This window comes from Falco punctatus (genome assembly GCF_963210335.1).
Source record: "Falco punctatus genome assembly, chromosome: 2".
NCBI lineage: Eukaryota > Metazoa > Chordata > Aves > Falconiformes > Falconidae > Falco > Falco punctatus.
The window spans coordinates 22,334,014-22,359,718 of record NC_137581.1 but is presented as its reverse complement, the minus strand read 5'-3'; the positions used below and the strand labels follow the sequence as shown (position 1 = coordinate 22,359,718).

At 41.2% G+C, this 25,705-nt stretch overlaps 1 protein-coding gene across 6 annotated transcripts in view; it reads left to right on the top strand.

Annotated features, from left to right (window-relative positions):
* The window catches only part of ATP8A2 (ATPase phospholipid transporting 8A2), a 357,046-nt gene that overhangs the window by 39,507 nt on the left and 291,834 nt on the right, over nucleotides 1-25,705 (top strand). For 4 of the 6 annotated variants that reach the window (XM_080376382.1, XM_080376381.1, XM_080376380.1 and 1 more), the window contains 4 exons: nucleotides 9,129-9,273; nucleotides 23,809-23,908; nucleotides 24,487-24,585; nucleotides 25,326-25,371. In XM_080376382.1, coding sequence (XP_080232508.1) covers nucleotides 9,129-9,273; nucleotides 23,809-23,908; nucleotides 24,487-24,585; nucleotides 25,326-25,371 — 390 coding nt within the window. Of the gene's footprint in view, nucleotides 1-865; nucleotides 8,991-9,128; nucleotides 9,274-23,808; nucleotides 23,909-24,486; nucleotides 24,586-25,325; nucleotides 25,372-25,705 lie in introns of those variants that run through there. The other 2 variants (XM_080376384.1, XM_080376385.1) reach the window with 2 other exon arrangements.

The window sequence follows — 25,705 nt, the reverse complement described above, 5'->3', positions numbered from 1 at the left end:
GTGTGAAAAGTGTCACTTGTTTGAACCAGCTCTTAGAAAACCTACTGCGTGTGAAGCGTTTCCATTTGGCCTTCGGGGATTTCAGGGACAGCTGAGGAGGCTTCTCTGGATTACTAGAGCTGCAGTACTTCGTGCCTACTATTTAAAATTCTGGTGTTGAACTGTAGCTGCTGAAGCTGAGTATTCAACTTTATCAGGCTATTAGATCTAACTTATTTGCTGTCTGAAATATTGTTTTTCAGACCCCTACATGTGTTACTGAGTCTCATAAATCAGACACAACACCGTATACCAGGAAAAAAACCTGCTTGAAATCCAGGTTACAGTGATAAGCTGCTGGTAAATACACAAACACACAAGTGAGTTTGGAGAACAACTAAGGAAAGGCTGGAATAGGAGCGAAGTTTCTAGAAATGCGGTTTATTCAATGCGCTATGGGATATGAAAAACAACAAAACCACTTGGTTTGACTGGTGTCAATCACTTGTGCCCCTAGTGTATTTTTAAATTTAGTCTGGAAGCCAGGGCAGGAAAAGGGACTAACTCCTTTTTACTTACAAGTGATACAGGTTCAGCCTTGGAATTTAGCTGACAGTAATGGCTATGAAGCATGAGGCAGAGTAAGAACAGACATGTTAGTCTCATGCAGTTTTTTATTAGCTTGGTATTATCTGCAGGAGCTGCATGTTTTCTCACTAAGCAGGTACAAAATGACTTGGGAGGTGAAGAGCCCTTTTAGGCCGAGTGGTATTCCTCTTGTGGTCTCGCCAAGGCTGCATATGGGCGTTCTTAAAGGGAATAGAAACATAAGGCCATTATTTTGCCATTCAAAGAAGGAAAAAAAAAATGTACCGAGGAGACCTTAACTCAGACCCCGGGCAATCTTAGGCACCTTTGCTCTGCCATACTTGAATATTCTTCCAACTCATTTTTGCTTTGAATAGTGTGGCTGTCTGTTATTCATACAGAGGGAAGTGGATTTTACAGGGTAGACCTGCCTCTTACCTGTTGCCTCAATATGAGTTCTGTTCTGTCTCTTGAAATACACATACTTGTGTGTGATCATGCACTTGAATGTTCTGGCTGTATAGTTTCTGCTAAACTGTATGCTCTGCTCCTGCAGTAGCATAATGCTGGTTGCTGCTTTTTAGTTCTCTGGTGTCCCTAGTGTTACTGACAAAACAGATTCCTAGCAGAACAGCATAGCAACTTCGCCCAAATTAATTTGGGTATATGTATTAAAATCCAGGCTCCAGCTGTCTCTGCTCACAGCATGGAATTCCATTCACAGTCTGATAAAGGCTGCTCTTCAAAACAAGGTTTGTTTTTTGCCTTGAACTTCATGGAGTTAAGAACTTTGTAGTTTGTAACTTAACATTATTCAGAAAGACCTTTTTCAATGTTATCAAATGTATCAAATTGGGGAAAAGCACAAGGAAAAAATTACTCAACTTCAAAAGGCATACACTATTCTTGCTCAGGCTTACATTAATGAGGCTGATCACATGGAGTGCTTGTTTTCCTCATTTCTGTAATCTCAACAGTTGCTTTTGTATTGGTCAAAGCTACAAGAAGTCTTTCACATAAAGTGTGTGGTTCTAGTCCCCTACTGTAAGTGAAAGCTACTGATGCTGTGTGCATACAAACAAGGTTGCTCAATCATTTATTAATTACTGATTTACCTATACTATGAATATCTTTGCATTTAATACAATGCTATAGTTCTGTAGCTACATCTCGCTGACATATGTCTTCCTTGGATCAACCAGTATATCCAAGCTTTTCTTTTTGGCTTAGCTGAGCTCCCAATTTGTAGCAGCACTTTGTGCACTGATGCCCGAGTTGCACTGTTAGGTGTCTACACTGTAGAATTTTTAACTTCTATATGTTTCTGAAGACTAATGCATCTCTTCAAGATGAACACTTGTAAGCTGCATGTAGCTCTCCAGTCTTTGAAGTAAGCAAGCCCTAACTAGTGGCCACTCACCTGTCTTGTGGGGTTTTTTTACGGATTAAATGAAATTATCACCAAAATGGGTGTCAGTAGGTTGACAAGAGATTTTTTTTTTTCCAGCGTGACAGCTGCTCTCACAGAGAGAAGCTTGATAGAAGCTCTTCCTCCCCAGCAGCTTTTCTTAGAGAACAACTCACTACCTACTCTTACAGGCAACTACTTCGGAGTTTTAAGCAATTTCTGAAATCACTGAGGGTTATTACAGTGGTTAACTGCTCGATATCCTTATTAGTCTTGTTAATTTTGATAGTCTACCCATCTAGCATAGCTATGAAAAGAAGTTACAGACCTGTCTCTACTCAATTTCCTTTGCAATGTCAGGGTTAGCTTGATTGATGACAACTTCTTTCTTGCATCTTGGAATTCAGAAAATAAGCTACCTTTGCTCAATCCTCTTTTGTCATGCTTCTGAAGCTTTATTTACTTTTAATATGCCTTGTAGGGGCTACTGTCTTCATTTGAGTCTCAATTTCTTTATTACTCTGTATCTGGCACAGAAAAAATCCTGCCTTGAAATCTGATTTTCTGTTGTACATAAGAGCTGTTCTTCCTTGTTGTGCATCTCTAAAACATATGCTCCAAAGGTGTAATGTCTTTCTGTTTTCTGACCTGAACAGAGGATTTATCTGGGAGCTTTAAGCCCCACTGTCCCAAGTCTGACTTGTAGTAGGACTGTTCCATAGCTATCTCAAGTTGCTTGACCTGAACACAAGGTTTTTCCAGTGTAGCTTTGTCTGTCAGCATCAAAATCCAGCTTAAGTTTTATGAATAACATCTTGTGGAAGAGCTCTAATCTGATGTTGTTTTGCTCACATGCATCCCAGTAGTTCTGTTGGAACATGTGACTACTAAAAAAAAAAACAAAAACAAAAAAACCAAACTGAGGAAACTCCAAAAAAATTACAGGCATTTGGACAATGTACCTTCTAGTTACAGTGTCAGAACTGTGTTCAGTTCCAACTTTTCTGTTACATATATTGCCTTTAGCCTGTAACAAAACCCAGTACCTTCCCTGGGGCTGCATATAATGCTGCTTCTGAGTCTTACTGCACAAACTGGTAACCGGAGGGTCTTGATGTGACTTGACTTGTCATGCAGTTACTGAAATGCTAATGCAGATATTGAACTATACTAGTTTGTTGTCAACTTTGTTAGTGTTGCGTGGTGGCAAGTATTTAATCCTGTCAGTGTAAAAGGCCTGTTATGGGGTTCCTAATGCCTGGGATGGTGGTGCTGGAGGAATAGCTCTTGCTTCCAGCACCACAAGCACTTCCTGATGATACTCTGAAGACTGTGTACATGTTTTCTCCCGTGTATTGTGTATGTTGTAGCTGGCAACAGTCTTCTGTTATGAGAATTTGCCATGGCCTCCTTGTTACCCTAGACCGAAGCACTGAATGTTAGTTAGTATGCCAGTCTAAAAAGACTTTATCTGTTTATGCCTAGCCATCATGTTAGCAGAACTGATGCCATTCACTTTTCAGGTAACTGCCTTCTCTAGCAGCATCTAATCAGGTTAGAAGAGGCTCAGTGCTAGTGAAGTCCTAGGCTAAAATACACAGTACTTCATTCTCTATTCCTTTTTTGTTTGTGTTTTTTTACTCACCATTTGCATTTCTGTGGAAATCTTATACTTCTACTACCACCTGTTAAAGATTGCTTTTAGTAAATGTCCTTTTCAGAAGTTCTGGTTGGCCTCAAACCCAAGGAACTCTCTTGGGAGAGTTGAGGAAAGGAATCATTTTCCTCTCTGCTTTATAACTGTCTATTAACACTGATAATATTGCTCATGTTTCCATGATTAAAGTTAATTGAATACCAAACTTCTTAACTGTACCTGCTGAAAGCTCTAAGTGCCTGAAAGATGCATGTTAGTAATGTCCATGGTGCTGTTGACAAAACTTGAGAACAGCTTGAAGTTAAACAGATCTAAAAAGCCCACCTACTCAATAGATTTACTTAGCAATATATTTTTTTTAAATAATAGCTTCTTTTCTTGATGCAACTTGATCTAATCTTAAGATACAGGGCTAATGTCTTCTAGGCAGGAATGCTGTGCCATGTTTGTTTCTCCTTTTGTGAATCAGAGCCATTGTATTTCCAGCAACCTCAAGCAGAGCAGCTCTTGCACAACTCTTGAGAGAAGGGAGATGTATTTTGCAACTGCAGTCTTAACTTCAAGGTTGTTGCTGTTCTGAAGCCTGGTACTTGTATGCAGATAATCTAAGGACATCTTACTTGGTCCGACATATACTACAAAGAAAGAAGCATGTTTAAAACTGCTCTTGGTAATAGAAGAGCTAGAAAATAGAAGCTTCACTGTGAATTACTCCAGAACTTTCTTTCTTCAGACTTCAGTATGTTAGAACATTCACTACAATCTTAGACTGTTGAACACTATAGGAGTTTTGTAAATTCTAAAGAATAAAACCTTAATGCTGTTCATCAGGGCTTTTTCACATGAACTAGTTGTAAGTCAGGGTCAAGGTATTCCAGTCCTGGTGGGAACAAAGCTTTCCTGAAGGACAGGGTAGCTGAGTTCATGCCCTGCATCTCTTGTGAGAGCATGCAGTGCTCTGCTTGTTTGAATTCTTTAATTCTATGTACTTCTAGAATCAGTTTCAAGTCCATTTCTGTTGAACAGTGGAGGCAGCTCATGAAATAGTGGAAGAAAGAATGTATTTTGGGTGAAAACAACTTTGCCAAGCTTCAATGTCACTGTTTATGTATCAACTTGTTGACAGTTCTCAACTGCAGAAGTTCTCATTTGCTGTCATCTTTGGTACTTGGTTTGTGACAGTAATCCTGTGAAGAGGACATTATCCCAAGAAAGCAATGGTGAGTCATTGAATCTGGAGTGACTTGTTAAGAGCAAACTTTGTATTTCAGTGCAGACAGAAGTTGAACCTTGTCTACTGCTTCTCAAAACATGAGCCTTTATTTCTTAGTGTTCAGTTTTTTAACCCTTTCTTCTAAGGCTAAGCCTGTAACAGTAATGCCACGTGACCAAGTTCTGAGGCTTTTGGTGAAGTGCTGTCTTTCACACTGAGGAAAGCTGTCTTTCAAATGTCTCTTGTTGAAAACTGCCACTTCGTGCGGTTGGAGAGACACAAGAAACTCTGTATGGCTACTTGAACTTTGGCTTGTGACTGTCTAAGCTTAGAATTGCTGAGTAGCTGAGAACAGAAACAGCTTCTGGAGACTATAGTCCAACACTGCTCAAGTGGAGTCAGTTTCTTTAGCTCAGTGTCCTTTGTTCTGCCAGATCCTAGTCTTGCAAACATTGTACAAAATCAGCAGGATGATTGTTGGCTCTGACCCTTAGTGTTGTTTTAGGTTCTACACTTGACATAACAAAGTCTGTCTGGCAAAATTCTCCATTACAAACCTGCTGTTTCTTGTAGCCTGTGTTTCTCCTGTCTTGGTGAGGTTGCTCTATTATTAGTTGTAATTGATATAAATTGAACTGTTTCAATGTTAATTGCTCTATTATCACATGTTCTTAAAAACAGAACACATGTTAGAGCAATGGAGCACCTTGCCAAGACAGACAGACAGTAGTAACTAGGTGGCTAATCTGCTTAAGAGAAAAGTGATACAATCTCAGTAAGAGTTATCTTAGGATGCTTGCCAATGGTCAGAAGTCACAAGTGACTCCTCTTCAAAAACACTACAGAATTCACAACGCTTTATTTACTCAATCATATAGAAGCTATGTTTATTACTGAGCAGATACTAAGGAGGCAGATACACATGGAAGATGCCATCTTTGCAGGCCCAGTGAAGTAAGAGTATGAAATTATAATTCATTGGTAAGCAATGCCATGTGAATTAGTCATGGCATCAAGCCTGGTTTCTCTAAACGATGAGAGAAACCTATAAAATCTCTTCATTTTTGTCAAGCTTTAATCCCATCTTTTTTATTTTTTGAAAATAAACTTGTGAAATAGTGTGAAGTAAAATCCTTTAGGAAATGAATGGGCTTTAAAAGGGAGTTTATAATTCAAGGTGAATTCATGGAACTTGTAAAGCACAGTGGGAAACAGTATTAGACTTCTGCTGCAGGTGTCTCATGTCTCAGACTTGAAGCCGGATGTGAAGCACTTGGTGGTGCTAGGTTAATGGTTGAACTTGATGATTTTAAAGGTCTTTTCTAACCTAAACAATTCTACAGTTGTGTGATATATAGACTTAAGATCAATGTAGTTGGAAGATCCAAAGTAGCTGAGCATACTAAATGAACAGTCTGAGGTACAATGGTCTAGTATTAATGTTTCTTGAAGCATAGTTATTTCCAAAATAAATTGTGTAGCTGTATTGCAGGTCCTTGGGCAAGTAACGGAGAAGATGCAGGTCTTGTTGGAGAGAAATGCTCCCAGAGTGAAAAGTTGGCATGCCCTGAAGTGAAGTCAAGCAATTGAATTCCTCTGGGTACAGAGAAGTAAACACTACTGAGTAAGAGCTGCTCAGACTTCAGTTGTAAGTTCCACCACTCCTGGACGTGGTCAGATCTGTGCTGTATTTATCCATAGCCTTTCTGAAACAAACAGCAGAGGTGAAGTTGCTGTCACGTAGTGAAGTGATGGTCTGCATGTGGTTGGGTCTCCTTGAGGTGGGTGCCTTCTGAGGGTGGTGTAACCTCTGGGACTGCTGCCCATCAGGAGCAGCTCAGGGCTCCTTAACCTTTTGAAAAGCAGGGAAGGAGAGCACCTACAGCCAGTAGCATAGGTCACTGTGTCTGCAGGCTTCTGGGTATGATCTGCTTAGTAACAGGGGAGGGAGGTGGAAGGCATTCCTGATAGGCAGGATTATTGGATTATCTTCCAAAATGAGGTTTATCCCACTAAGAGGTCAAGCATCAGACTAGAGCCATTTTAAAAATGAAAACCTTTTCAGTACAGTTGCTTCTACACATTGACAATCTGCTTGGAAAGTAGTTCAGTGCATCCAAAGAATAAGGCAAATGTTATTGTCCTTGGGGCACCTATCTTGGAGAGAGCAGTCAAGAGCGTAGCGCACTAAGTAAACCTAAGTATCTCTGAACTTTAAGGATTAACTGAGTCAGTACAGCTGCTGAAGTTGCGGCACAGCTTCATGATACTTGGCAGTGAAGAGAACTAGTTAGCAGGAGGATTGTGAGCTTCAGAGCAATGAAAAAGTGAAACAAATGAGGTCTTTGATAACACAACAGTTTTTACAGTATGTTTGTTCTAGAATAATTGCACTTGTGTTCCGGAGCTTGACTAGGAAAACAGATGAAAGCTACTTCCTTGCACTTAATGCTCTTAAGAGTACTGTTGTTTGATCTTCTGTGCAGTTACACAACATGAAATCAATGGGAAAGAACAGTGAATGTCCCGTAGCACTCCTAGCTCTCCCTTTCTAAAGGGGAAAATACCCACTCAGCAAGGTTGAATGGTCCTCTGTGTTGTGGCAAGCTGCAGGCTGAGTAGCCTAATATAGTATTATAATGGCATAGTCTTGCATAATGTATAGTCTCAGTTATCTGACTTGCTAAATTTATGTCCTTTTTAACAAATATAGCCAGTTGGCGTATTCTTACTGTCTGAATTAGTGTCAACTGAAATGAAAGAAAATCAATTCATTACCTCACACTTAGAGGTTCAGCTTAACGTCTCCAAAGTACGGTTTCACGATGTGCAACACTAGCCTTGGGCAAGAGACAGTGCTGCCGAAAGCACATTGGTTTGTTCATGACACTGGCTTTATTGGCCGGCTGCTAGCCCTGCCGGGGTCTGTGTACTGTAGGGGATGTAACAGTGGGATATGCTGCCCTCCAGTGGCTAACGTCTGGAGCGTGCAGAGCCCGTTTGCCCTGGCAATAAAGAATCGGTCATCGGGAAAGTCTGGGATGGGAGCAGGATGCTAGCTTAGAGCAATATTCTACTCAAAAATACACAAGGAGTGGTAACGCGTGAAAACTTGCAACCTTAACGTAGTGAATACTTGTTAGGGCTGCAGTTTTCCCCTCAAGCTGTAGTTAGAAAGGATGTGATTTCAGGGGCTGCCCTGTGTGTGTTGAACGAGTCCATTTTAGCTGCTGTCTGGTTGGATCGCAGTGGGTTGTAGCGTCCTCTTGGCTTTGTACAGCAGTCAGAAATGGCTGCTGGATGTGGCTGTACAGCAGTTGCTTCTCGGTGTTATCTTTGGATGGACTTTGCAGATAACCCTAAAATAACACCTTTACTAGACTGTTAGGGAGTGAGTTCTCTTGTTCTAAGCCACCTGTGCCAGCTTGTGAATCTATGGCTCGTTTTACAAATATGTTTACAGCTGAAGAAACGTACAGCGTTTCCATGGCTCAGAATGGAAGGGGAAAGCAATACATCTCTGGGACAGCTTCGGTAGCGTTTTGGAGGCTTGGCAGGATGAAATGGCCAGCGCCTTTCCCTTGTATTTTGGTAATGCAAAGCTAAACGGTTCTTCATAGGACTCGACTCGCTCCAGACCAGCTGGAGCTGAAACTCACAGTCGCAGGCTTCAGCTTTGCAGCTGTAGGTGTAGAGCAAGAAGTCGCTTGTGCTTTTCAGTCCGAAACGGCCTTCCCAGTCTAACGCGGAGTCCTGGGGAGCAGCCGCCCTGCGGCCAGCCCCGCCGCGGCCGCGCCGTGCGGAATGCCCGCGGGTCACGGCCACAGGCAGGCGCGGCTGGTGCTGGCCGTGCTGCGGGGGCCCGGGCGGGGACGCGTGGGGCTGCGGGCAGGGCCGGGCCGGCCCGGGCGGTCAGCACCGGGGAGCTGCGGGGGCGCCGCTGCCCGCCCGCCCTCACCCCGCGGGGCGGCGCGGGGCTGGCCGGGCAGGGGCGGGCGCGCCGGGGGCGGGGCCTGCGCCCCTCCTCGCGGCCCGGGGGCGGGGCTGGGGGCGCGGGCCCCGGCGCTGTCCCCGCCGCCAGCTGGCTCCGGGCGGGCCCCGCCGCCCCCTCCCCGGCCATCCGTTATTTACGGGCCTCCGCTGAGGTAAGCGCTGGGGCTGCCTTCGCAGCCGCCGCTCGCCGCCCGCCCCCGGCCCTTCCCCGCGGCGCGGCGGGAGCTGCCGGCCCGGCCGCGGCGGTGCGGCCCCTCGCTGACCGGCTGCCCTCTGCGCTCTCCCCGCAGGGCCTGTCTGTTCCCCCTCGGGCTACAAGAAGGCGGATGATGAGATGTCCGGAGCCACGTCCTCAGCGGATCTGGACGAGGCACCAGCCCGCACCATTTACTTGAACCAGCCCCAGCAGAGCAAGTTCCGCGACAACTGGGTCAGGTAGGGAGCAGCCCCCGCTGTCCCCTCGCCGGTGCCGGCCGCAGCCGCGGGCAGGCAGGGCTTCGGTCCCGCTCCTGCCGCCCGCCCCCAGCCGGGGCCGGCTGGCGGCTGCGGTGGGCCCGGGGTCTGGCTGGCGGTACGGGGCGGGAGGAGAGGTGGGGAGGGGGCACCCAGCGGCAGCAACAGCAGGGGCTAAGCTGCTTCCATCAACAGCACGGAGGGCAGGGAGCTTGTTGAGTCGCACAGGTGCGGTGCACCAAAAGGGCATGGCCTCAGCAGGACCACTGAACCTGGGAGTAACAGGACCTAATCTAGTACTCCTGGGCTAACCCGTGAAAGTGTAATGGTAGATTGTATCCACATCACATGCGTAGACTCCATGGAGCGCTCTCTTAAAAAGTAGCATCCAGTTGTAAGAAGAACAGACATGAAGAAAGAATGGAATGAGAAGGGAGAAAAGAAAAAGTCATTCTAACAGGGCAAGAAGAACTATAGAGTTTACAAAACCGCATCCCCATGCATACAAGGCTATGGGCCACTTGCATTTTTTTAGTAGAAGACCAGAAGGAATTTTCTTCGGCATTTGGAGCCTGTCGTTGTAGGGGTGTGTGTTTAAGACTTTTATCGGTGTGATTAATGCCGTGTTATTGCAGTTTGAAACATGGAGTATGAGGATGCTTAACATAAGGAAGTTGTGGTGGTGCTTGCCACACTCGCCTGGGGTTAGCTAGGTGAACAGATGGCTCCTGTCATGACTAAGGAAGAGTGCTATTTAGCAGGCTTCTGTTTGGTAATGCAGATGTTTGGGTATTGTTCAAAGAGCAGCTCACACAATGAGTGCCTTTATGAAAAGGGGAATTTTATATCCTGCTGAAATGATTTTCATTAGCTGGTTTATTGTGTGGATTATCAAGGGCAATTCTAAGAACATCCTCTGGAAGGATGTTGGTGTTCTGGATAGTGCAGCAACTTACTTATACAGGATTTTGTCTTCAGCTTTGGCTTATTACATACTAGTCTGGGGAGGTTTATGGTTTAGGAGCTGTTCATGTGTCAGATATCCTTAGTGTCTTGTTTTTTTATGTGGGCAGCAACACTGGATGTTTTCTCATTTCATTTTTCCTTGACTAATTATGAATTGTTTGTGTTCTGTGGATAGACTACTGTGCTTTTCCTGCTTCACAGAAAGAGAAAGCATGGAATGGAGGGTTAGCAGAATCTGTACCTTCGATTCTTCTGAAGGGGTTTTGTTCTGATCTGGCTTAACGTTATGAAAAAGCAGTGCATGACTCTGCTACCAATACCTTGCTCTCAATAGTGCTATTACCAACATCTGAGAGCTGTTGTGTCCAACTTGCTGTCTGGAAGCCATCCCCTGGTAGCTGTAAAAGTTTTTTCTGTAGCTTTTTGTAGCTTTGCCTCCTGACAAGGGCAACTTGACCCATAAGGAATATTAGTGTATGAGGGACTGGAAAAAATGCAGGCACTATAGTGGAGAGTAGAATGTTTGCACATTACGTGAATAAGGATCTTAGCTCCTTAGTGTTACCTTGAAATTAAGTTCACTTTATAATAACTTGCTGCTGCTTACTAAGAAGGCTTTCATCTCTGACTTTTTGAAAGGGTGACAGATTCTGGCTCTAATCTGTCCCTCTTCTGGATTAGCCTTCTTCCCTCAGCCTAGTGGGAATGAAGGCAAAGATGACTTGAGCTTGTACTATTGCAAGGGTACCTTGTGTGGAGTTATGACTGGTGGTTTTATTTACTCACTTGCTGACATATACTGGAATTTCTCGTGAGGAAATGCAGTTCTGTATTGCTCTTGGACTTCCTTACTGTGTTCAGCTTCTGGATTTGAGTGCCATTGGATTTGAAGATATATTGTGTACATAGGAAGCATCAGTGTACCACAGTGAAAGGCACTGTGTAAGTGGGTAAACACCTGTATGTAAGGGCATATGGAAAATGAAACTGAAGGAGATAACAAAGCAGATGGTAAATCATGTGATCTCTCTCTGTCACCTTCTTGACAGTCCTCAAGGATTCTCCAAACAACAGTGGGAATCTGAATGTTCATAGTATTTTTTATAAATTAAAGGGTAGCATGGAATACCTTGCTCAAAATGAAGCAGATTACAGCAAGAAATGGGGATACAGAGAATGGGGGAAGGTAGGTCAGTGGTATGGGTTTTTAAGATGTTCTGAGCATTCTGAGCTTTAACTTTCTGGGGAGAGAGCACTATTAAAAGTGAATTCTCATGTTTGTGGGAGCAAAAGGAAAAACTGGTAAATACTGATGTTACTGATTTTAGACAGGTGAAGCCAAATGGATGATCGTTCCCTCATACTGCTTCTAAAGCTCGTGTAGTGCTACTGCAAAAGCTAAGTGGATGGCACTAATGCTTTAAAAAGGCTTAGAGTGTGAGACTGTAGAAGGAAGAACTGTTTCTTCTTTCCCCATGCTTTCTGGTGTAAATAAGTGCGATTATGCGAACTTGTAGAGTAAAATTTTTTTTGTGTAGTGCTATAAAGCTTAGTGTTGTAGGCTGGATTAAGTTTGGTCCTCTACATATGTGTATATATGACTGTCACTATTCATTATTATACTGCAGCAGCAGTGATTCTGTAGGAACATATCTCTATCTGCATTAGAAGCTATTTTGATCCCTGCTATGTTCAGTTTGAAAACCTTGTAACTCTGGACCTTTTATTAAAAGCTAAATCATGTTTTATTTTCAGCTGAAGCATTTTAGAAACTTCAAAACATGGGGGGGGGGGGACGGACGACAAAAGGGGAAAAAAAAAAAATCTTTAGTTTGTCCAATGCAGCCAGCTGCTGTTACGGTATAAGCATGGTTTTTTTGAAACTAATTAGTACCTGTTTTGACTTGTTTAAGGTATGTAACTTAAATATGTGTCTGTTTAGTAGGAGTGTTTCTGTACTGTAAGTTCAGTAAGAAACGGATCATCTAGGTCCTGAAAACTTCAGCCACTCTGTACACAGCTCTCTGCCACCTAAAGGCAGTAGTTACGAACTACTGATGCATTCTGCATCTGGGGATTGAGGTCTACTAACAGCCATTGTAAATTTAAGATGTCTACAGCTACAGATGGTGTGAGGCAGTAGTCAGCCTTCTACAGAGACCCCAGCCAGCATTTTCCCCCCCTTTTTTCTTCCAATTTACTGTGATAAAACACTTTCTTTGCACTTCCTTAAAACACCGGCTTTTACTTCTAGTTCAGGTGTGAAACGCAAAATGGTAGTGGATCATTAATGTTTCTAACCTCTAACTCTTCTGCTGTTGGCTTGATTCAGTGTGAGTGAGTATGGTAGTTTGTACACTCATCATGTAGCAGACAGCACAGTGTGAAAGTAACTGTTTGGCAGAAATGTCAGCTTGTCTGGTGGCTTTGACTTAAAAGTGTTTTTTTGCTATCTGAGTTTGCCTGATTGCTTAAGCCATAGCTCTTTTTTACTAAGTTAGATTCATGTGATTACCTGAATGGTGAGGAAGGTGACTTGGAAGCTTTTATTTTACTGTTTATTTTTTATTGGGTCTGGCTGAGATGAAGTTAACTTTTCCCCCACAGCAGCCCTCATAGTGCTGTGCTTTGTGTTGGTAGCTAGGAAGGCACTGGTAACACACCAGTGTTTTGGCAGCTGCTGAGCAGTGCTGCACAGCATCGAGGCTGTCTCTCTCTGACATTCCCTCCCTCACCAGTATGCTGGGGGTGGGCGAGATCTTGACAGGGGGCAGAGCCAGGACAGCTGACCCAAACTGACCAAAGGAATATTCCGTACAATATGAGGTCTGCTCAGCAATAAAAGCTTAAGAGAAAGGAGGAGGCGGTGGAGTGTGGAGTGGGCATTTGTTATTCTTAATGTTTTCCAGAGCAACCACTATAGGTACTGAATCCCTACTTCCCAGGAAGTTACTGGATGTTGCCTGCTGTTGGGAAGTAGATAATAAGTCTTTTTTTTTTTTTTTCCTTCTACACGCAGCCTTTGCTTTTGCTTTGTTAACCTGCATTTATCTTGACCCGTGAGGGTTTTTAAAATCTTACTTACCCTGAGTAGTACAGTGGCTTGGTGGGCACCTGGTATCCAGCCAAGGTCAACCCCCAATAAGTTACAAACCAAACTTGCCTATTCCCTTGTAAAAACACAGGGAAATAGGTGGGGTGTGATGATAGGGTTTGAATGCTGTGTTGATACTTCTGAGATAGCTAAACTAATGGCATGAACACTTTTCCAAATACATGCTCAGGTAAAGCTGGCTTACTTTGCTTAAAGTGAGAATGTTCTACAGATACTGGTTTTGTGTGAATTAAATTCCTTGATGTTTCTTATTAATACAGGAACCTACTCTGACACTAGTGGCTTATACTGAATGTATAGCAACACTATGCTGAAACTTTCTTCCAGTGCATGCGGTAAAAATCACTAGTTAAGTGATATGAGCCCCTTAGTTGTTTCATGTGTTGATGCAAAAGTAGTTGAAACTTCCGGTTTCTTGATCCAGGATACACCAAAGCACCTAAATAATTTGAATGACATTTGTAACTGTCTCCAAATTTTCCAAGTATGTTGCAGTTGCTGTTGTAACTGTTGCTCTACATAATACTCTTTATATTCAATGACTGTTATTGCATCTTTGTGCAAGTCTGAATCAAGACTCCAACTTCAGTTCTGGTGTGTGGATTAAGTGGGAGGTTGGGCCAGAGCAGCGTTAGGAAGGGCAAAATTCTACTGGTATGCTTTTAATTGATTTTGAATTCAGAAGTCTTGTTGAAAAGTTATTAATTGGAACAGAATTTGGTGGCTTGATCTACCAAAAGATCCCAACTTTTTTGGGAGGTCCCAAAAGTTGTGTTTTGAGATCCTTAGTTCAGAGACTTGTCTTCTGTACAGGCAGAAAGATAATAAGCAAAAAAACCTTCAGCGTTCCAATTGAAAACTGTACAGGATCTTAAAACTGAAGTAGACTGGTGAGAACTGATTTACTGTTTTGTAAGGCAGAAGCCCCACCACTAGGAATTAACACTGAAGACTGTAATGAGGCTTCTAGTAGTACCTCAAGTCCTTTGTTAAACAGGCTGTTATTTATCTGTAGTCCCAGACTGTCCCATCAATGTCTGCAGGATGTTTGCTGGTGACAAAATTGTAGTCACAGTCTGAATTCTACTTTAATTTCAGAAGTATGTTGCATTACATGAAGCAAAGGGCATTGCTTTTTTGGCTTGTAAACAGGTACTGTAGAAGCCACTTGTGTTTTGGAGGTGTTAATGCTTTTTGAATGTGTGGGGAGGTTCTCACTGGGACCTAATGAGTCCCTGCTGCTGAAACAGGAGTTGCTGGTGTCACTACCCAGTTATTGACTGTTGTACATGAATATCCCAAATAGTGTTCACTAGGAACTGCAGTTGCAAGTGTGAATGGTAGTCTGCTAAATGCAGGTGCATTTATCTGCAGTAAACAAATTTAGACCAACATTCCTCTTGTACTTAAATGTACCTTTGCTCTTTAGGTAAGACTGCCCCTACGTGTGTTCAATTTATTTTTGGTAGGGTTCAGACACTGTGGCCACTTGTACTAGTGTTTGTATTGCATTTGGAAGTATTTTTATTATGTGAACAGATTACTTGCCTGACTGAAGAAAAGCACTTGGAATTCTTCAAAGAAGGGATGTAGTATTATATTCTGGATGGTGCAAGTCTAATCATGTATTACACTAATCCTTTTAACTCTCTTCAGTTCTAGACAGATACTCTTATTAACTGAAAAGAAATACTCAGATGTTACATACTTCTTGTAAATAAGCAAAACCTGATTTTTTCCCACAGAGTGCCACTGTTGCTGATACTGTAACCTATTAAAATGAAAAAGGCTTGGCTACAGCTATAGAAGAATTATTTTAGGTGTTAAAAATCACTGAAAATAAGTGGTATTGTATGTTTGGTGTTGATATGTTTCCAGATTGTGCCAATGTATCTGAAGTTGCTGCATCTTTGGTCTTATGCCTAGAGCCAGAGCCCCTGGACAGTTAAATTGTTGTTTTGCCTAGATGAAAACGTTTGGATAAAAAAACCCCAGCAATGTGAGAGTTCTAGTGCCCTTCTACTTGTTGCATGCTGAGCTCTCTGGCATGCTGCAGTTGTGTGTGTGTGTGTGGTTTTTTTTTTTTGTTTTTTTTTTTTTTTTTTCAATAGTGATGGGTTTCATATACCACCAGTAGCAACAGAGCAGGGGAATTAAACTGCATCTTTTTCCTGTTGTGGTGTGTGGGTGGTTGTTTGTTTTTTTTTTTTTTTAGATCAAGTCACTATTGGACACTGGAGCCAATGTTTAAATGCAGTTTGACTTCATGCAAACAAAGCTACTTTACCCCATATTTGTTGAATAAATATTGACCTATATTCAGTAGTGTGTATTCCTTTCTAACTCTGCATTTCTACTTATTTGTCCACTGTTGGTGATCCCTGTCCAGAGAAATAAGTGAACAGGAAGAGACTAAATATTTTTGGTGATTTTTTGTGTAGTTTGGAATCAAAGCAGGTGTCTTTACAGAACTTAGAGGTGGCATGTACAATAAGTCACACTTTCTGATGTCTCTTGCTGTTGAGTTGTGTGTGTGGCCTTCTGCTCAGTGCTACAGACCTCACCTGTCCAACTACTGGTGGCCTGTAGGAAAGGTTAGCGTAAGAAATTGTCTTAAGTTGACCTCAGTAAGCTCAGGATCTGTAATAACTGCTTTCAATTTGTTTTCTGTGGACAGTGAAGATATTTGGTCAGTTGAGAGAGAAAAGTAAATATAAGTTTCTTCTACTATCCCCCTGCTTGTCACTAGAACAATAGCTGCTGAAGTTGAGTGACACTTGGAATTAAATAATGGCTTTGAAGCTGAACTTAGCTAGCTGTCTAAGAGCCTGAGTGCTAACTTAGGTGACATTTTTTGGTATTTTTTCAGCCATCTTCATATCAATGCTATGTATTTATTTTGAAGCCTATTTTGGGTTTGCACAGTAACTAAATATTGTACTAAACTTCCTTTATTAGACAGTAGTATTTCTAGGTTAACTGTTCCAGTCAGATCTATTGTGAGTTGTACTTGCCAGCAGGGCTACTGAAAAACAAGGGCATGTTTCTATAACAATGACCTGACGATAGCAGAGAATGCTGAAACAATATCATGCCTACAGAGCTTTGTGCTGTTTATAAACAGTCTTTGTCGAATGTATTTGTTACTGAAAAGTAGCCAGGAGTCTGTTCCCCTTTCTGTAGAGATTGCATGAATAGAGAACAAATGGAAAGGCCTCCAGGGTGCAGGATTTGGAAGCAGAAATGCTATCACTTCTATTAAATGTGACCATGAGGTCTTGTTTTTAGGTTAATCTGAGCGTAAGCAGTTGTGTTAATGTCTGCTCTGTGTTAAGACTGCCATGAGCACTACTGTAGGAGGTCTTTGTAGTGGAAGTAATACTTGCTCCGGCAACATCAATTACACTATGTTTGCGGTCTTTCACTTGCTATGTATGGCAGAAGTGGGGCAATTTGGCATAAGAAAATGTAGGTTAGAAATTGTGAAAAATCCTTACACAGTCAGGAGTCAATCTTACTGACCAGAGGGTAGTGAGACTGTTATGTTTCTGTGGACAATACTTCATAATGCTTTCTCATGTACTTTTGTCGTAACAATGGTCTATAGAAAGATAACAACCAAACTGAAGCACTTGAAGATAAAACTCGTTGCTGATGCAGCTTCTGAGGTAACTCGCTTAGCCCAGCTGGGTTTGTCAGCCTGAACATCTTATTCCTGAAATGCAACTTGTACATGATGGTAGGTAACACAGCTTGCCAGCAGAAGCAATGGTAATCAGAGAATACTGCACTTTAACACCTTGTCTTTTCATTAGGTTTTGGTGTAGGACTGTCCTGGTTTCAGCTGGGATAGTTAGTTCTCTTCTTAGTAGCTGGTACAGTGCTGTGTTTTGGCTCTGAGAACAGTGTTGATAGGTCACTGATGTTCTTGGTTGTTGCTGGGTGATGTTTATACTAAGTCAAGGATTTTTCAGTTCCTTGGGCCCTGCCCAAGAGGTTTGGAGGGCACAGGGAATTGGGAGGGGACACAGCCAGGACAGGTGACCTGAACTGGCCAAAGGGATATTCCATACCATGGGATGTCATGCTGAGTGTATAAACTGGTGGAAGGAGGAGGACGTGTTTTGCAATTGTCTTCCCAAGTAACCATGTGATGGAGCCCTGCTGTCTTGGAGATGGCCGAACACCTGCCTGCCCATGAGAAGTGGGGAATGAATTCCTTGTTTTGCTTTGCTTGCATGCACGGCTTTTGCTTTACCTATTAAACTGTTCTTATTTCAACCCTTGAGTTTTACATTCCTTTCAGATTCTCTTCCACATTCCTCTTGGTGAGGGGGAGTGAGTGAGTAGCTCCAGCAGTCCTTTTTGTGTGGTGCTTGGTTGCCGGCTGGGGTTAAGCCACGATAAGGATAGAACACTGATAATGTGCATTGTTATAAAATAATGATATAAGAACAGATTTGAGAAGTCTGTACTAATTTAGATTTCACCTTGCGTAAAACACTTCTAAACCTCAGTGACTGGTTGTCTAGCTGACAGCTACATACTTCTTTCTTTTTTCATTTGGTGACATATAAGGTCTTGAATATAACTTGAAGTAAACTTTTCTTCAGAAGAGCTTCAGCATGTCATTACAGCAGACAAACCATTCTGGCCCACAGAAAAATTCTAATGGAACTTGACCTGCAGGGTAGTTAGTAGGCTGTCTTGATGTGTCCTGAGTCTTTTAAATCTATATGAAACAGTCTTTTTCTCCCCAAATCATATGACTTGAGAAAAGAGGGCTCTGAGATTCTAAAGCATGATCAGTTTTTCCTGTTAGAAAGAAGGGGAAGGAGTAATCTTCCAAACATGCAGTGTGGTGCCTTGAGTTGCTTTTGGTGGGAGCCCATCCTATAAATGAAGGAATCCTTGCACTAAGAAACATGAGGAAGTGGTGAAGTCCTCGATGAAAACTGTCACACTGATAAGAGTTTTTACAAGTTACTGGGCACTGCAGTTTGAACCTGCTAGAAGTGTTTTCTGCCAAAGTTCAAATACATTAATTGTAATATATTTGAATGCTCACAGCAAGTTTCATTGTCTGTGTGGATAATTTAGGACAACAGATTTATCCTTCTGCTACACTATTGCTGCAGCTCTGGGAAATCTTTGAGTTGGATATTTTGGTGACTAGGCAGAAGAATGTCCTTTAAACGCACTTATAACCTGCCTTGACAATAGATAACATTGTATGTGTAAGATAACATTGTGATTATGGAGAAACTGTAGGGAAGTGCAGGGAAAGGGAAACGAAACAGGCACTTGGACTATGGATAGTGGTTGCTCCGCTCCAGAGCTGAGAGACCGAAACGCTAATGGGATGGCTCTTGGTTCTTTGCCTTGCTCTGGAAAGCTTAAAGCAATAATATTTTGTAGCATTCAAGTCTTGCACTTGATTCTGTGCAAGACAAGTTGCGTTCCTTCTAAATGTCTGTTCTGACCTGAGCTCAGGGTCTGACTCAAACCTTCTAGAGTATTTAAGCGTCACGTACCCTTTTCTTAGCCACTGGAAACATACAGGCCACATACAGAGCAGTGAAATCCTTACTGGCTGGAGTTTTCCTCTGCAGCAGCTGTAGTCTCAAGGAGTCATCTGACAGGCTGAGGCTCTTTGATTAAATAGGGGGCTGCATTGGTTCCGGCAGAAATTGCTGCCTGCTATAACAAACCAACATTGCTTAGGACGTAGTTTCCAGCCTATCAATAGTCATTGCACAGGTATACAAGTACTTGTTCCTTTATAAGCCCTTCATAATGTTTACAAATTCCCTGAAGAAATTTTTATGTCGTCTTAGTAAGCTTCATGATTAAAATAGTCTTCCACATGTGCAAGGAGGTAATGGTCTTTAGTTGTCATAAGCATGCAACTGCTGAAAACCTTGTGACACTGGGATTTTTTTTAACAATGTAACCAGTATTGTGCTTGGCACCTTTGTTTGTTGGTGGGATGTTCCTATGAATAAACTATCTCTGTACCCAGTGTAATAATTAATTGCATGTTGGTTTTTGTGTTAACATAGTTAACACTTTATATATGTAAAGCTTACTGCTGTCCTACAGTGATGGTGACTGTCTGGAGATAGTTTGTGTTCATGCAGCTGCTGTGTTTTGAGAGCCACAGCAGAACCTCTCAAGATGATACCAATCTTGCCATTAAAGGAAGGGTCACATGCCTGCAGGACCTTAATGTGCACACACTCTTACATGGCAGACAGTATTAGAGTCCTTAATTCAAGCAGATGGTCTTGGTTTTCTTTTTTTTTTCCCTTCTCTGTTACAGGGCATCTGATCTTTTTGTACATGGTAATGGAGAGAATGTAAATGTACATGTTAATGGCCTGTTTGAGAGAAGAGTTCAAGTCCTTAACATACACTTTAATTACCCAACCCCTCTGCTGTGGTTCATATGTCCATGCCTGGCTTTCTTATTAACACTTAATGTGAACTGAACATCAAACAATACTCATTCTTCAGCTCCTAGATTTGAGAGTCTTTCAAATGTATGAATTGTGAAATGGATAGCTGTGTGTGAACGCTGCCTAAGAAAGGACACTTTGTATTTATCACCCCTGGAAATGACACCCCATGTGTCTCAAGGAGGTCCTCTTTTGTTTATTATGATTAGCCTGAAGATGAAGTTCATCTCAGTTGCCAGTCTAAATTCTCAGTGAAGGGGTGGAAGTACTTTAGATGGCTGACAGGGAAAATGTAGAGCTGTGTCCAGTTGCACATTGCCAGCACACAGAATTCTTAGTGAAGTAACCTTTCTGTCTCTTGCTGGCAGCCTTTGCCTCTTCAAGGATGATGCAATGAAGTAAAACTTGACTTAATGAAAAGTTTTAGGGAAGCAGGGAAAATGGTAGCTATGGGGCTTGTCATGCAAAAATTCCACATTAAGGAATGGAGGAACTATACTGGAAAACTACTGAGTTTCTCAGTGCACTGTTTGCTACTTTTAATTTGTCTGTTAGCAAAATAACTAATCCATGCTACTTTAGTAACACAGTAGTGAGTTAAGATACATGAATAACACTAACTTTTTCAAATTATGCAGTGGTTGCTTTCAAAAAATCTCTGTATTGCCCTCGAAACAGTAGGGCCAGACTCTTTCAGCTGAACTGATGTGTATCCAAATTAATGAGTTAAACAGGGTTTGATGGTGTAACTTGAAATATGACTTACATTAAGTTGCAGGTATAGAGGTGGCATCTTTTCTAATGTTTGCTCACTTGTTTAGACATCAAATTTGTGTAGTTAAGTAAGGCTTGCATAGGTAACAGCTATTGCTTAAGGAAAAAAGTTGTTGTTTTTTTGTATGTGCTCCCATTTTCCCCTTGCCACAGCCGGTTCTGAGCTGCAGACCCTGTTCTTGGAGTTGGGTACCAGGCACTTTGAAGATAAGATGACTCTGACAGGGGCTAGTCAGAAGGCTAACCTGATCAGATACTAATTTTTAGGAATAAAACTTGAGCTATGAGTGAGCTGCATGAGTTTTCTACTTGTTCACCTGTGGCTTTTAACTTCTTTCCGAGCTTTGATTATTCTGAAGTCATTTACCATGCATGTGTCTGTTGGGAGGGAGCACAAAGCCTTTTTTTTTTTTATTTGTAGGTGTTGTATTTGTCCTGTAGATAGCTGTTCATCAGAGCCAAATTTATAGAGTACATCTGCCCAGTTTGGAGTATGAGTTAGCTTTTATAAGAAGCTTTCTTTTTAATTATAACATGCACCTGTTTTTATATGTACATGTGATTACTGTCCCTGCTTTTCATGGTAACAGCTGAATGTGCCCCTGTAATTTGACTGTACCTGTTTTCTGTAGGCATTTGTCATGTTACTTAACCAACAAAACAGTGTGACTTAGTATGTATAAAGCTCATACAAAAGAGCCTTGTTGTGTTGGCATTAACATAATCATTAGAGTATTGTTTGGACTAGTTAGCTGTAGAGTTGGTAAATGGTAGAATGTTTTTTGAATCCAGTCAGACAAATTCTTGCTTGAATATGGTCATAGCAATTCTGTATCCACAGAAACACTGTGTTGATGTAAAAGTCTCAGTGCTTGGTTTTTAATTAATATTGCTTGGGGAGTTAACTTAGACCTACAAGTTAATTTGATTAACCCATATTTTTTTATGTCACAAGGTACTTCGGAGACACGTGTGTTTAATTATGTTCTGTATTAAAAGAAGGTTGTTAGACATGAGACCAAGCAAATATGGCTTAAAACAGTAAAGTACCTAGAGCTGGAAGAAATTAATAGCATCTTCATTTATACAAAAAATGTACTATGTTACATGGTTTAAACCTGGATGCAAGTTTTCACTCAGTTGGCTTAGTTGGTGTAATGAAACTGTCAAAGTCAGACCACCTGAGATTTCTGTGAAATAACCACATTGTGTATTTGACTATGTGATTCTACTGAGCAGCAGTAGCAACAGAATGTCTATAGGCTGTAGTGCTGTCATGTTGCCTTCTTTAGAGATCCAGTTGAAGTGATTTGCAACAAATCTTTTAGGCCTTTTAGCTGCTTGAAGAGGAAACTAGGTGATAGGATGGGGTCTTAATTGTTTATTAATTGATTGTTTCGTTTAATTTGCCCCAGTGATTCTGTTCTAGTGTCTAAACTAGAGTTTTGTATTACAAATAGTGCCACGCTGTAGCTTGTTACTGTTCATTGCGGAATATACAGCAATATCTCGTTAGACGGCTTAGAGCTGGGGATGGGGAAGATGAGAGGGAGAACAAAATGGTTAAAGCAAATAGTGATCTGGGAGAATGCAGTTATCTAACCTTGTACACATAAAGATAAATATAAAAGAGCTCCACTGAAGTGACCTGTGGATCAAGGGTGTAGCAGGACTTCTATGCGTAGCAGTCAATTGTGAGAAGCAGATCACGTAGATAAAACATTTGATTATACTAGTCCTTCACGATTTGGGAATAGTTATGCCATGCGCTTCAGTTGATCTGAGAGACTTATTGGTGGGAATGAATCGGAAAAATGTTTCACATGGAGAACGAGGCTTAATGGAAAGGTGCTCTGGACATGTGATACTTCAGTAAAACAGCATCTTGCCTGTGTTTGTGAAGTTGTTAGAGCTTCAGGAAATAATTTTTTTTCTTCCTTGAAAGGATTATCTAGGGTTTGCAGTTACTCGGAAATACAAGAGTAGTTTAAAACAAACAAAACAGCAGCAACAAAACCCCCCCCCAAAATCCCAACTGTCCCCCAAAAAACTCAAAAACAAACAAAATGATTCCCTGAAACACAAGCAGAACTCCTGTCACAGGTTGTCTGGCTCTCACAGAGCCTACATTCAGTGTCTGGGCGAAAGACACCTGACCTACTGCTTTGAACACTTAGTTCTTAAAACTGCAAGTCTTGCTGATGCCTGATAGTTTACAGTGGGGGAAGGTGCTTTGCTAATTCAAGGGGCGAAGTAGGGCAGAGTTGCTCTTGGTACTCTAAAAATATTTTTTCCCCCATATAATGCAGCACTGTGTGGTGCTGGGTAGACTTGGTCACTGATACAGCTCAGGCAGGTTCTGCAGCATGATGAGTTTACTTGCATTGTCTCAGAGGCATGTAGGATTACTGAGTAGTTACTAATGTATTCAGAGAGCAAGAACTTTGCAAGATGAAGAGTTTTAATCTCTTACAGGTTAGTTTCAGTAAATTTTGATAGCATGTGACTTAATTTTAAAAATGAATACCTAAATCATGTTGTCATCTTGGACAGTTTTTACATGAAGTTGTATTCATGCCCATCATGAGTTAAATGTGAAAAGGACAAGAGATTACTTAAATTATTGTGCAGTATACTTTTGTTTTAAGGCAGAAGAAATAGTAATGTAACTAAAGAAAAATAGCCAGAAAAGATGAATCGGAAAAAGTGCATCTTTTTCTGGTGGTATATTTATAACTGAGAACTTGGTGGTTCTGAAATGGGAAATGGGGCATTTTAAAGATCGCACTACAGATTTTCTCATTTCTCCCATATTTAACTCTGTCTTTCCCAATGCTTAAATTCCGTGGTTTTATGAGGGGTAAGCACTTGATCAGGTGCTTGGAACTGAGGTGAAAGGTTGACTGTTCACAGTGCTGAAGTTTGGGTGGATAGTAAATTATCTGATAGCTCATCTAGTAATAAAGGTACCAGGATTCAGGTGGGACTGCCAGCCTTCTGGTTCTGTCTTTTACCTCGTTTGTTTAGTAAAGCTCTTCCTCATAACATGGGTAGCTTAATTTCTCTGTATTCTATGTATGCCTTTATTGTGTGGTTTTTTTGAACTGTTTTCTAATACTGGCTTGTAGAAGCCTACTTGAAACTTGTTGGTCATAATCCCTGTACAGTATTTGATGCAGTACTAAAATTTTTTCTAACCTGCAGCACAGCCAAGTACAGTGTGGTTACATTTCTACCTCGATTCCTGTATGAGCAGATAAGAAAAGCTGCAAATGCATTCTTCCTCTTCATTGCCTTACTGCAGGTATTGTTTTACTGGTTTGCCTTGATTATAAAGTTAAATTGTAATGCAGTAGAAGTTGTTGCAGTTGTTATGCTGAACTGCAAAGAAACTCTTAGACATGTTTTGATAGTCTTATTTAAATTTAATTAATGAGATATGTACCTTCTAATTGAAATTAGAAGGCAACTTACAGCCTTTTTCAATGTAGTTTGTAAAATCAAGCTGTTATTAAGAAAATCCAGAAGTATGAGCTATCGACCATACTGAGAAAAATGTGTGGTCTCTTGTGAAATTGCCGACTGTTTAGATAGTCCAGATTATCACTGCTTCCAGGTGAGTTGATAATTTTAATGCTTCTCTTCTGAAGAGAGAAAAAATAGAATAAAAGGTATGTATAACAATTTCATCTCCTGACTTCATTGTAGTAGTTTATTCAAACCTACTGAGAGCTTAGGGTAGTTTGCCCACTGAAATAGCATGTTGTTCAGGCATAAATAAGAAAGCTCTGTGTTCTGAGAGCTTTGCATGAAGTTCTAAATTAGCTAGAAACTAATTATAAATACAAATATAAAATGTGTATCTTCTTCTTCTGTTCACAGCAAATTCCAGATGTCTCTCCAACAGGAAGATATACCACCTTGGTGCCATTGCTATTTATTTTAACAGTTGCTGGCATCAAAGAAATCATAGAAGATTATGTGAGTATGATTATGAGTTGCTGTGCTAAAGACAGTGCCACAAAATTCCACAAAGCTATGCATCTCTGAAGTCTATTGAGTCATTGCTGAGCAGCAACAAAATAACCTCTTGAATTTGAAAGCTCTGAACTTGACTAGAATTTCTGTGGCATGCCAAAATAAAGCAAGGATTTTCATCATAGATGGTGAACAAGGAAACAGTGTGTTTATTCATGGTTTTATTAGAAAGGCCAGGCTTGGAAAGACACTGTGGACTCTTGACACATACATGGCCTTTTCAGTTGGTTTTCCAGGTGGCAGGGTGGGGGAAGCAACTTCAGCATAGAGCAAACGGATCTGGAGAAAATCTGCACTAATTTGCTTGGATACTGCTTATAGTAGTGGTCTTCCTGCTTAACAAAGTTCTAATGAATAAAATAAAGTCAGTCTAAACAAACAGCATATATGTATAGTGCAGCTGTTGTCTAAATACACTGTTCCTCGTTGTTGCCTTTTGGTTTTTTTTTTTTCCAAAAAACCTTTTGGAGACTTAGTTGATCCAGGTTTGGGCCTCACTTCGAGGTTACATTATATTTTTTAAAAAACATCTGAATTTAGATGATCTGTGTGGCTTCTTAAAAAGAAAATAAAAACAAAGGCAAAAATGAGCCAATGTCTCATCTTGCAGTTTGTCCTGTTCCTAGCTCTAATGGTTTTGGAAGCTATAATGAAGTGTAATGAAATGTTTTGTTTCCTTGCAGAAAAGGCATAAGGCAGACAGTGCAGTGAATAAAAAGAAAACTATAGGTAAGACTGAACAATCATTAACCTAAATATTTAAAGTGCAAATAGTGAATACTATACTGGAACACTTAATTTGGAGCAATTCTATTACATAACAGTCGTGATGGTGGGGAATGCGTGTCTTTTCAGACTAGGTAGTTAGTGCTATGATTTTATGAGATGTTTCAGGCTGATGGACGTAGTGGAATACTTGAGGGTGAGGCATGGGGGGCATTATTAGACTTCCTGCAATTTCAAGGTTGTCCAAAGTTACACAATGCTCAGCTCCTCCAAGAAAAGCAAGCAATTTTCTTCCCTACCAAACTGTATCCTAACTATTCTAAAAAAAAAAAAAAAA